General features: G+C 37.7%; 1 protein-coding gene across 1 annotated transcript in view; it reads right to left on the reverse strand.

The window, feature by feature from the left end:
- The window catches only part of hpse2 (heparanase 2), a 66,805-nt gene extending 54,627 nt beyond the window's left edge, over positions 1-12,178 (reverse strand). The window contains exons 1-3 of the mRNA XM_074645814.1: positions 11,495-12,178; positions 8,429-8,580; positions 6,436-6,597 (exon numbers count right to left, since the gene is read on the reverse strand). Coding sequence (XP_074501915.1) covers positions 6,436-6,597; positions 8,429-8,580; positions 11,495-11,781 — 601 coding nt within the window. The 5' untranslated portion in view covers positions 11,782-12,178. The remainder of the gene's footprint in view (positions 1-6,435; positions 6,598-8,428; positions 8,581-11,494) is intronic.
- Between the last annotated feature and the right edge of the window lie 1,325 nt (positions 12,179-13,503).

A 13,503-nucleotide genomic window follows, 5' to 3' on the forward strand; every position in this document is an offset into this window, starting at 1 on the left:
ACATGTGCTGTTCCTGTGCCAAGTCCGTCGCTAGCTCTCCCGTCACCTCCGTTCTCTTTATACGTCCATGGTCAGCTCCATCGTTTGACTGCATTCAACATTAATGTCAGTATATGGGTGCGCTATAACTGTAGCGAGGTAGCATGCAGCTTTAGCCGTCATGTCTAGCTCTGCTTTTCCTGCAATGTGTGAAACCTAAAGTGTTTCCATACTTTACTGTATGTGTAGTGTTTACCACGTTGGATTTAACATGTGAGGGTGCAGATTGTATCCACGCAGACCCTCTGCCGTTTTCTGCTTTGTTGTTTCGGCTTACTGCGGCCGGCTGTGGTTTGTTTTGTTTGACGGATATGACGTCATGTTACTCGTACTACAACAACAAAAGTGGTAACTTCCTTCTACCTCCGCATAGACTCAAATGAAGCAAATACTGTATATTGATTCTGGCATTAAAAAGCAATTTCAAAATCGTTAAAAAAAAAATCGTGATACATACAGTAGGTGAATTGATTTTTTTTCCAATCACTACAATACAGTTGGTTAAAGTTGGGGAAAGATTATGTTCACAGTTAATAAAAAGGCAAAAATCAATTGCAGGTCTTTGAATAGATGCAAACTCCAGTCTCCTGCATGAAGGTCAGGCGTGCTACACTCATCCCGTCCATCGTGAGCTGCAGATTTGTTTAACACCTCTTGTCAATGCCAGAACACGCATCCTGGAGGTCAGCATATTTGGGGTAAAAGTTCAATTTACATAAACTTTGACCACAAAACCTAGTTGAAAATCAGGACGGTGTGTACCACTCTGCACTCTGGCTTGTGCAGCTGCTCAGGAGCACGTAGCCACTTAAAAGTAATGGCCTTGCTCTGTTGCACTTGCACATTTGTTGTGAGAGCAGGGTTACATTAGTATTGCTTCACACTTTTCTATTTTGTCATTCTTCTCGTGTTTCCTTTCAGTGGAGCCCTGCAGCTCTCGGTGAGAGGCTTCTGGCTGTGACCACTGCACCTCTGTGTCAGTTCAAAGAGAGGGGCTCAGGTATTAGTGTCTGATGTACTCCCTGCAATCTCTACTTAAACCTAACAACTGATTAGAAACTGTAAACACTGGTGTCACTTGATACTACATAAGTGAGATCAGACTAAGGAAGAGAGAAAGAGGAGAGTCTAAATCATGATGTCAGGCTGCATACCATCTACTTGACCTTGACGCCAACTTTTGGCACATCTAGCATTAAAATAATGCTCATTAATGTGATGCCTCTAAGCAAATATCAATAAAAGCATGACCTCATGGCTCATGTGGTGTGGTTGTCAAACCAGCCACCTGCGCAGCGCCCCTTTGTTAGCTTGGTTACACTATTGTCTATTAAAACTGATAAGTCTCATTGCGACACACAGCCACACTGGCTACTTTATGCGATAGTTTCTGCAGGGAAATCAATTGATTTAAAGTACTGCTACATTTACTCTCACATACAGAAAACCAGAAATATCATCACAACCCATTTTTTAAGTTCAAATTGCTGCAGGACTATGGATTCATTTACTTTTCTGTTTTACTAAATGTGTGTTTTTCTCTCTATGAACCTGGCTCCATCCCATGTTAAAATCCTGCCTCCAATCTAGGTTATTGCAGCTCTATAAGGAGATGTCCTACTTAGCCCCTCCATCTCATCCAGATGGCTCCTCTTCACAATCTTCCCCTCCTCCACTGATGTTCAGTAGCTGCCTGTGTCCAAAAACTTACAATGACTGGCCCAACAGCAACACGGAACTCCAAATATTAGATGTGATGCACGCATGTAGTCGACATTTCGGCTTTTATCTATCATACAACATTGTGCAGGCACGATGATGCCGCCTTTTCTGTTAGTGCAGCAATTTATAGTTAGTAGATACATAAACAGAAACAATCAAGTATTTTACTTCAGTTGATTAAAGAGGACCTCTTATGCTTTTGTGCTTTTTCCCTTTCCTTTAGTGTGTTATATAGTTTTTTTGTGCATGTAAAAGGTCTGCAAAGTTACAAAGTCCACGTCAAAGGGAGTTACTCTCCCCCACCGAAACACTGCTCCTGAACTGCCTGAAACCACTTGATTGAAGTCCTGACTTTTCTTCCGTAATCTGGTGATGTCACCAAGTAACACATTTGCATATTACCGGCTAGTTTGGCATGCCCTCAAATAGGGCTCCACGATTTAAAAAAATATCTAATTGCAATTATTTTGACTGATATTGCATCTGCGTTATGATTTGCAATATTAAAGGGAATGATCATTTTTACATTATTATTCTTATTTTCATTGAAAAACATATTGAAATGATTATGGTGTGATTTTTTGCGGGGATCTGTATCAAACAAAGATCTTTTCTTAAGTCGAGTTAGAACTGGATATGTAGGCCGGGACATCTCTGCAGCATGACAATATTTAATTTAAAATGGTAATTTGAAACACGCCTTTAACAAATATTGCCATTTTAAAATTGCAGTAGACCATATCGCGATTTTGATTAAAATTAAAATTATTGTGCAGCCCTCCCCTCAAACAAAGCTAGTTAGAGCGGAGCTCTAAAGTTTGGTTCGGTTGACCAATTACAACAGTGGGCCAGCTGACCAATCAGAGCAGACTGAGCTTTTCGGGAGGTGGGGCAGGAGCTCAAACAGAGGGTGAAAAGAGGTGCTGCAGCACAGTCAGTATGAGAAAAGTAAAGCGTTTTTTGAACATTAAAACATCTAAACATGTTCTAGTAGAAAAACAAAACACAAGTATGCACCTGAAAATAAGCACAATAGGTCCTCTTTAAATAATGTATCCTTTTCAGTTGTGCACAATGTTTCCTCTTGAAAATCAAAGAAAACATTCAAAGAGAAATCCTTGATTCTTCCAACAGAAATAGAAAACAAGTTTCTATATGCACTGTCTCACGAGCAGCTGCAGACCATATAACTGAAAACATCCTATGTTTGACCCGTGCTTCTCCAGTTTCTCTGTTTTGGGAGGATTTTCTTCTTGTCCGTGTTCTCAAATATTGATCGGCCGGCCTTAGACTACAAGAATAACACAGTATAGGAATTCCTAAATTGAGTTGTGTTTATCTTTTGAGCCTTAAACACACGGATGAGGCCTTTGAGGTCACAAGTTGAACGGATTGACTGCCTCTCATTCTCTGAAGTGTCAAATAAACATAGGACTTTCACATGAAGTCACAATATACACAGCTAAACTAACAGTAAACACGAGAAAGAAAATGAGGGAGAGGTGTTAAGTCGTGGAGAAGAGGGAACTGACGGAGAGAATTGAAGAAGTGATGCCTGATGGAGGGATATACTCCTGCAGAGAGATGTGACATGACCCTGACCATGACCTTGTCTGAGCTTGGGGTATTTTCACGACTTAATTCCCCTGCTGAACGTGTGTGTGTGTGTGTGCGTGTGTGTGCGTGTGTGTGTGTGTGTGTGTGTGTGTGTGTGTGTGTGTGTGTGTGTGTTAGCTCGGAGTGGCTCCATTATTGATAGCTCTAACAAGCCTAGGTCAAAGGTCAGACAGTGGTGAGTGGAAAAGGATGGAGTGAGACTGTTATAGGTCCTTTAAAACACCTACTGCCTTCTCTCTCTCTCACACACACACGTACACACACACACACACAAGCGCGCACGCACGCACAGTGAATGTTGGCTGATTGTTACCAGACCATATTTAAACACATCCCTAGTGCCTCTGTACCCCTGTTACTCTCTACCACAGACATGTGAAGTCTTTGCACAGATTTTCGTTTACACAATATGCTCGGAGTTCAACTGAGTGTAATAATGAGACCACAACGCAAACATGTTCACACTCTCAGGACTTTCTCAGCGTCATCAGTTCTTATTCTGGTGAGATATTAAAACAGTCAACGTACCGGTATGTTCGATTACACCAGAGACCACTTTTTGTGCCATAAAAAGAAAAACAGCTACTCCACCTTCACAAACAATCTTTGAAAAATATCCTTTTGAACAACATTTCCCAGGGGGCAAACCTGCAGCTTGTGCCTGAGCTTGAGAACAGGAGAGTTTCTGTGAGAACACTTCACAATAAATCGGCTTTGAGTAAATAACATCCTTCAGCTTGGCTTCATCCCTCACTCCCAGCCAACCAGTCTGATAGCAACTATGGCACCTGCTCAAACACAGCATGGTCCCGCTCTCTGTCTCTCAACTCCACTTCTACCCCTTAATAGAAACCATCACACTAGGAGTCCACATTTAAAAAGACAAAATCCTCCGTAGGGCCCTAATCAATCAGTACAATGATGCAAAAATGTCTAGTGTGGGGAAATAACACTCTGTGGTGATTTGTTATCACCATAAGTTTTATTACATCAATATTTTCAACTTATATTTCATCATATTTCAACCTGAAAAGTTTGTTTAAATATTTACATTTCAATTTTAAGAATTTAACCGAAGAGTCTGCACAACAGTAGAATATGCTGAAAGGAGCTATGCATATTTTGTAATCAGTAAACCATGTCCATGTTTATATTTACTTGACTATCACAGAGAAGACTGTAGGCCTCCATGCTGCAGCTGGGCAAAGTGAGCAAGTGGTAACATCCTCTTTGGGACAGGAAGCAGCAGGCTTTATGGGAAATGTGGTCTTAATTTTGAGAAACATTAGCGCTATACCACATGTGTGACACAGAGGCTAGTTGTCTCGACAATGGTTTTATTAGTTTACAGTTATTTTTTACCAAAATACAACACTATTTAGACTAGACTAGACATTGTCTGGGACTTTAGTTATTGTAGTATTTTATGGTAGTTTCAATACGGTCTTTTTCCAGTCTTAACGGCGGTGTGACAGTCATGTAATATAATTTATATGACTGTTGAAAGAAATAAACAATGCATGCCTCTACCTTCATGGCCAGCATATCTACATTACTAATGTTTTACATTAATGCTTTACGTTCCTCAAAAATCTGAAGACGAACCAAAAATATCATCAAATAATCCCTATCAGCTTGTTTGATCAAAAATGAAAACTACAAACAAAGTCAAATGCAAACATTTGAAAAGGCCGGGCCTACGTGGAACATACTAAAGTTCCTGTGGCAAAAAAATTAAAGACTGCAAGGACCACAATGCCTTTTAGCACAGTTGCAACACGACAAGATTAATAATAGGGTGCTGAACTGAACTTGTGAACTGACCCCTCACACTAGCAGGTCCAAATTCTTCCTCTACATATTTGCCTACTTTGATAAATGCAACGGGCCATGTTTTGACTGTTGCACTTGAGTATCTGAAATACGCATACAAGTTCCACATCTGTCACTCATACGGCAACACACACTGTGACCGCTCCGGTGAAGCGAGGCCTTCTGAAAACATGGAGAACACATTGCAGACCCACTCATGCAAGGTGAACCAGTTCTGTGTATAATGACCAAACATATTAGTGAGCATCCAACTGGGTTCACTTGAGGTAGATTTGAATACTTTGTTTAACGAAATTTATCAATGTCTTTTCCAAACGCATGGCCAAATATTCCATATTTCTCTGGATCTACAGTGAACATGGGGTTGTGTACATTACCGTATCTAAACTTTTAACCATTTAAAGGCTTTCTAGGTCCGACTTTTACTCCCATAAAGCACATAAATAATGTATTATCTCTGAATGTATTGCTGCAATTCCAGCAATATTTTTCCAGGAGCTCTTTGGCTTTAAAGACTCACTTTCTGGGTGGTTCTCTGTTTTGGAATAAAAAACTTCAAATACTGGTTGTACTTTTCTTTTACTTTATTTTCTTACGTCTTTAGTTTAGTCTTCTATCTTCAAAGTATTTCCAACCAACTAACTTTTATGTCTCAGCTCTAAAAAAACATGCAAAGAGTGTGAACTGATCATTTCTGACATTGGACTCACTACTATGATTACAAAAACTGCAGTAATTTTAACAGACAAATCCCTCATTTACTCTCCTCTCCTGCACTTCCTCATTTACATCCGAGTCAAACAGAGTAACAGATAAGAAATGCAGCCCACCCAAAATCAGGACTCCAGATTTTCTTCTGCGGTCAGGTTGAGTTAACTGTAACCGGTGAAAACGTCAGTGCTCTGTTTACTAGCCTCTTCTGCTGCACTCCTCTATCCATCCCCACATTCCTCCTTTACAAATTACATTTGTCATTTTGAAAGCTGATGGTTTACATTGGCATGCTTTGAACCTTGTGTGAGTGCACGCATCTGCATGAACGTGCATGACCCACAAAGTCCAGACTATGCTGTGTGAACATGGACAACATGTTTCTTAGGATATGAGCATGGGCCCAAAAAAATACTTATTTTTGTGCGTGTGTGTGTGTGGGTGTGTGTGTGTGTGTGTGTGTGTGTGTGTGTGTGTGTGTGTGTGTGTGTGTGTGTGTGTGTGATCTCCTACCTGTTATTGTAATGTTGCTGTAGATGTTGGACAGTTGCTCTTTCAGCAGGACCAGCTGTGTGGTGGCAGCCTTCTCCCTCTGCAGCTCCAGCATTATGTCAGGGTGGTTGGCCAGCTTGCAGCCCTTCTGTTTGTCCAATGCAATGTCACTGCGCACGATATCTGCAAGCCGACACAGAGAAAAGAAATGAAGGCTTAGGGCTGTGCGATATGGAGAAAATAAAATATCACAATATCTTTGACCAAATACCTCGATATTGATATTGTTACAATATTGTAGTGTTGACCATTAGTGATTTACACAAAATATTTACACAATGGGATTTTCGATAAATAATCATCAATAATGTGGCTATAATGACTAAGTGTAAAAGGCAAATAATAAAACAGTAAATTACATCACTTTATTGTTATGTAGCCTTTCATACCAGGAAAAGACAACATTTATGCCATATCACGATATTACCATATCCACAGTCTAAGACGATATCTAGTCTCATATCACGATATCGATATAATATTGATATATTGCGCAGCCCTGTGAAAGCTACTTTAATATTGTCTTTGTCCTGGGTTTGAACAATATCATACTTATGTTGCTATTTTCATCAAAAAGTACTATGTATCACAAGTTAAAAACACTTTTGTTTGTTCAGTTTGTTTTAAAATTTGCAAGTAAAGCCTGGACCATTTGTTGAAACCTAAAAGGTTGTGTCATTTTAAACACACATTTAGTACTTTTTGAAAACAGATATGTCAATGGTAATTTTAACAAATATATATATATGTATTTTTATATATGCTAAAGTAACACAAACGTGTGTTATACCATGCCATATAGGCTTCCATGTTACAAAAACAGCATCCTTTGTGCCCTATATAGCTATACCAAAAAGAAGTTTATTCAAGTGTGCTATTAGTATGCTTCTTTAAAACTTAAAATAAGAGAGTATGCTTTCATTTTACTTTTTAGTCTAGAAAAGTATACTTGGCTTATACTGACAAGTATACAGAAAAGTCTAAGTTTATTTCGCTTATACTGCTTACTTTTTGACAAAGTAGTTAAGTGTGTGTGAGAGTTTGAATGTATGCTTTGATATGAATTATTTTAATCTGTTTTTGCATTCTCCGTTTACTGTGGAGGCATGCGAGAAAAAATAATTGTATTTATTTTTTAATCTCAACACAAAACATCAAGTCAAATAGCAAAAGGAGCAAGTCTCTTTATGTAATGCATAAATCATTCACTAAGTATAAGTTAAAGAAAGTATACTTGCAGTAAAAACTATTAAAATAGTAGTTTACAGAGAGTATACTTTAAAGTGTACTTTCATAAATCAAAAATGGGCTACAAGTATATAACTAGTACACTAACAGTATACCACCAGAGGTTCACTTGTAGTATAGTTCACTTCATAGTATATTTGTAGTACAAAATACAGCATAGATGTAAACTAGTTCTGTAATCAAAGATTAATATTTACACCTAAAGTATACTTAAGAAGTATACTTTTATGAACTAAAAATTGGGTCAATTTAGTCCCAAAAAGTATTGAAGTAGTACACTTACATGTATACTACTAGTACATTGATATTAGTATACTTACTACATAAAGTATACTTGTTTACTTCATAAAATAAATTTGAACTACTTTTTCGCAAGGGTAGGCATTTTATTAGCTACACCTAGCTAGATAAAACTAATGCCGTCTAATACTAATAATTCAGGTTTTGTTGAAACTGTTTTAAAGAGGTGTTTATTCAACTTTATTGTTGTTTTGGAGGCTGTATTTTGAGGTGCGGTTAAGTTGTAAGGAATTGTGTTGTACTGAGAGGTGTTTCTAATATTTTAGTTCAAGCTACGTGCCCCTAATAAACTGACAACTTACTGTATTTGATAAGGAAATGGACGCTGTGTTAAATAAATAGCTAGAGAGGAAAAACACCAACAGACGAGGAACAGACGCCTAAGAGAGATGTGTTGTTTAGTCACCGTCTTCGTAGTTCTTCAGGTAGTAGTCTGGCCCTGGCCCTCTGAACTTGAGGTTCTTCTGGTTGTTGAACTGGAGGAAGTCGGTCCTCTTTCCACCGAATCGCAGGAAGGCAGGAGACAGGCCGCGCGCCAGGGTCACGAGCCGCTTGGAGCTGCGGACACACAGAGCGTGATGACGCATTAGAGAACTATTACGCACGGAGTCACAACTGTGCGTTATTAAAATGTTATCTTGAGGCTTCAATTTATTATTACGGTCATATTTAGGAGGAGCAGAAAAGCGAATCTTGATTCCACACAATTTACTTTAATTCAGATTATTTATATTTCCACATATGAAATAAAAAGAGATAGATAAAGTGATTATAGTTTGCTGTGGCTGTTAAACACCGCAGGCCTATTATCACAAAACGTCTGCCCTGTTTTTCTCTTTGACATCAGCGGGCCCAAGAAACAGTTCAGCAACTTTCAACACCACCCGTCATCGTGAGGAAAAAGCATCTACAGCAGGAACAAAGGAAGGTTTTAATCTCCACTATTTTAAATATGAATGATTTACTATATTTATGAAGACCAACAGAATCAAGGAATTTCCCCAATATCTTTAGCTGATACTTGTATTTTCAGCCGCCGGGAACTACTAAAAACAAAGTGTCCTTTACTTATTTTTTGGCTTTCTGCAAGTGAAACATATAATTAATTGCCACTGATAACAAATAAGCCTATAGTATTAAAAACAATACTATTATATGGCTATCTAGAAATTGAAACACGTGAACGCAGTATGAAAAAATAGCAATTTAATTGATGGTGACACTTAAAACGTTAATATCTAGTACATATATATTAACTAGTATGTTTCGAAAAACAAATAAAAGTACATGAGGGACTTTTATGTTGTTGTTAATCACTGATTTCTTCATTACAGTCTACGTGGCAGTCGGCTCACACACAATTAGATGAAGGAAGATGCATAAAGTGTCGGCCGATAGGCCCAGACTGCAGCACTGAGGCTCGTTGTTTAGGTTGTTTCAGCCTAAACAAATTGTAGTTGATGAAGTTAATGTATATAATACATTAATTATAAAAGGACTGAGCTATAACAACTAACCCAGAACAAAGTTGTAAAGGAGGTTATGTGAAAAGAGAGAAATTGTGGAATGGTGTATGAACTGAAAATTAAAAAATGTTCCCATGAATTAAATGTATAATAATAAAACAGTTGTCTTTTATTATAGGGGAAGAATGGAGCACACAGAGACTAAAACATGATAATCTCTTCACTTTTTCTCAGCAAATAGTTTCCAGTTTATGAAATGCAGTGAACAAAGTGATGTCATGTTTTTGCCCTATAGATCATCTTCTGTATCATATTTATCTCTGACAATGATACAATGTGATTTAGAAGCTGAACCAAAACAATATGACTAAATAACGTTGTTTTTTTATACTATTAAATCCAATCCAGCACAAGATGAGTCAGAAGTATTGTAAGTCAGTCAATAGTTTAGTGTAAACATTCTTGAGGAGTTATTTTGCCGAGTTTTGAATTTTAATATGTCATGATTCATAACCCATGGTCGAAATGTGCCAGTGGCGCAGGGTTATAGTCTCATAATGTGCGTAATTTGGACTGTTCTGAGAAATGCACTGAGGTGAAAAGTCACAAAACTGAATGAAAGTCGGTCCAAAATCCACCATGTACTCTAAAAGATGATTGAAACAACATGGATGGCCCTGGACCCAAGTGAAATTGAAAAGTACTCAAAAGTGGATTTGAGTAGTTTTAAGAGGAAATAATAAAACCTTAAAAATAGATTTAATTACTTGTGAAATTGACATTTTTGCACTGACTAGACGGGTAAGAGGCACGCAAGTGTATCTACACTGTAAACAATTGCTGTTAATTTACAGCAGGATTTCAGTATTAACAGTATTAACCTGTTATTGCTAAAAACAGTTCTTTACTGTTAATACAAAAGAAAACCTGTTAAATTACGCTCATAGGCCGTTTTTTAACTGAACTCTAATGCATTCTTAAAAAACAGCACTTTACTGCTGATCAACTGTCTAAAGTATCATCAGTAACAGTTTCATGCAGTATTTCTTGAATTCTGGGACCTGATCTGCACATGTGAGGCTTGTACATTGTACATGATTGTAAAATCAGTGAATTAGCTTTATTGTTCTTCACTCACATGTTGTTATGGTTTGCATTCTGTGCTTGTAGCCAGCTATAGACAGACATTTTTGGGAAAAGTGTCAACAAGTCTATTATTGTTAGTTTCCTAACAAGTGCCTTTAATTGTATTTAGTGTGACTATTCCTGTCTGTAACCTGCTAAGTCTATTCATCTAGGCAAAAAATAATGTTTATTAAAATGTATGTAAAAATACAACCTAAATAGTGCATTACAACAAATCAGTAAGATAATGTAAAAGAAAGGTGGAAAAACAGCTATATAATGTATCTTTAAAAAGTAAATTAACTGTAAAATACTGTGAAATTAATTAAAAAAAACAAAAAACAGTTCAAACAGTATTTTTCATTAACAGTACAAAGCTGTAAATTTCAGCAACGGTATAATAATGTTAGTTTTTACAGTGACATAAAGGCAACCCTGCTGCCAGCTCTTTACTGTTATTTTACTGGGGAATTCTTAACAGTGTATTGTATGTGTACTTTTTTCTCAAACTGAGCTGCCTATGGATGCAAAATGAATTTCAGTGCAAACTGACAATAAAGTTGTATCGTATCGTAAGTGTATCTATGTTAATCGACGCACTGTAGTGTTTGCATAGAGTGCATACTGTGCTATGACATCAATAAACCTGCCTTGAAGCAATTGTTCACTCTCAACATCGCCTTATTAAATTATAGTGACGGGTTTGGACTTGGCCAGTCGATGAAAATCATTCAGTAATGTGGAGCATTGGATCACTCAGTGAGGAAGAAACGTGCTGCTGGCTCGCTCCATGACCATTCAGACAACGTGGCTGCTGCGCGCGTAATGAATAAAAGAACCACCAAACCGATACAGATCGATGTTGAAAAGCTCTTTAGTACCTCAGAAAGTCCAGCCAGCCGTCTTTGATGATCGAGGGGTCCAGCTGCAGAGAGAGGAAGTTGTCGTTGAGGACTCTGATCGGACTGCGGGTGTTGACATCCAGGAGGATCAGCGTCCTCTCCATGAAGCCAGGTCGCTTCACACCGGCTGCAGACCTCTGATATGTAGAGGAGGAAGAAGAAGAGGAGTAGGAGGAAGAAGAGAGCACCGACTGCACCACCATAGTAGCCAAAGATGCCAGCCACAGGGAGGACCGTGGGAATACGCACGGCGAGGATTTGGGCATCTTCTTGGTGTTTTTTGGAGAGCAGGAGGATCAGTGCGCGTAATGAGGCTGGTTCTTTACCTCGGGTCTCATCAATCTGGATGTGTCTTCCTGTCTCTAGTTGTCTCACCCCCTCTGAGCAGTTGTTGGAGCTGAGAGCAGGAGCGCACGCCCCGAGCCAGCCTCCCCGGTGTGGAGAGCCAGATGCTGGGAGGAGGAGAGGAGGCAGCACCGCCCCTCCAAGGAGCTCTGAGGTATGATGAGTGCACAGAGGTGAGGATGTACTGTCTTCTACACTGTTAAGAATTTACCAGTAAAATAACAGTAAAGAGCTGGCAGCAGGGTTGCCTTTATGTTACTGTAAAATTAACATTATTATACTGTCGCTGAAATTTACAGCTTTGTACTGTTAATGAAAAATACAGTTTGAACTGTTTTTTTTTTTTTTTTATTAATTTCACAGTATTTTACAGTTAATTTACTGTTTAAAGATACATTATAGTATAGCTGTTTTTCCACCTTTCTTTTACATTATCTCTGATTTGTTGTAATGCACTATTTAGGTTGTATTTTTACATACATTTTAATAAACATTATTTTTTGCCTAGATGAATAGACTTAGCAGGTTACAGACATAGGAATTGTCACACTAAATACAATTAAAGGCACTTGTTAGGAATAAGGCTATAATAGACTTGTTGACACTTTTCCCAAAATGTCTGTCTATAGCTGGCTACAAGCACAGAATGCAAACCAGAACAACATGTGAGTGAAGAACAATAAAGCTAATTCACTGATTTTACAATCATGTACAATGTACAAGCCTCACATGTGCAGATCAGGTCCCAGAATTCAACAAATACTGCATGAAACTGTTATTGTTACTATGATACTTTAGACAGTTGATCAGCAGTAAAGTGATGTTTTTTAAGAATGCATTATAGTTCAGTTAAAAAATGGCCTATGAGCGTAATTTAACAGGTTTTCTTTTGTATTAACAGTAAAGAACTGTTTTTAGCAATAACAGGTTAATACTGTTGAAATCCTGCTGTAAATTAACAGCAATTGTTTACAGTGTAAATATTGAAGATAAAGGAGTGTTTTCTGATGGAATGAACATCATTTTTTTTTTCTTAAATCATGTGTGAAATAGTACAACAATCGAAATATAATTTTGTAGAAAAACAAGGTTATTATGATGATGATGATGAAAAGGCTTTCTATAGCTTGAAAAATTGGTAAGCCACGTTGGCTTATTCCTTTTTTTAATATAAGAATCTACAATTTATGGAAAGATTATTATTCAGTGGAAGAAGCATTGTTCACTAAGACAGCTGTTGTTGCCTGTTGGGCTGCAGTTTGCCATGTTATGATTTGAGTATATTGTTTATGCTAAATGCAGTACCTGTGAGGGTTTCTGGACAATATTTGTCATTGTTTTGTGTTGTTAATTGATTTCCAATAATAAATATACATAAAGCAGCATATCTGCCCACTCCCATGTCGATAAGAGTGTCGAATACTTGACAAATCAATAAAAAATAAATAATAAAATAAATAAATAAAAAATGTGCGATTAATTTGTGATATACATATACAATATATACCTATAATAGGATTTTTTTTTAGTAAAGCTTTCTCAAAGCCATGAAACCTCAAACACTGAGCCTTCAAACTGTTTAAACTTTCAGACTCTCTAAAGCATGATTCAGAGTAAAATGAATACAATACTTTCATATGGAA

The sequence above is a fragment of the Sebastes fasciatus genome, chromosome 9 (assembly GCF_043250625.1).
Source record: "Sebastes fasciatus isolate fSebFas1 chromosome 9, fSebFas1.pri, whole genome shotgun sequence".
In the NCBI taxonomy this organism is placed as follows: domain Eukaryota; kingdom Metazoa; phylum Chordata; class Actinopteri; order Perciformes; family Sebastidae; genus Sebastes; species Sebastes fasciatus.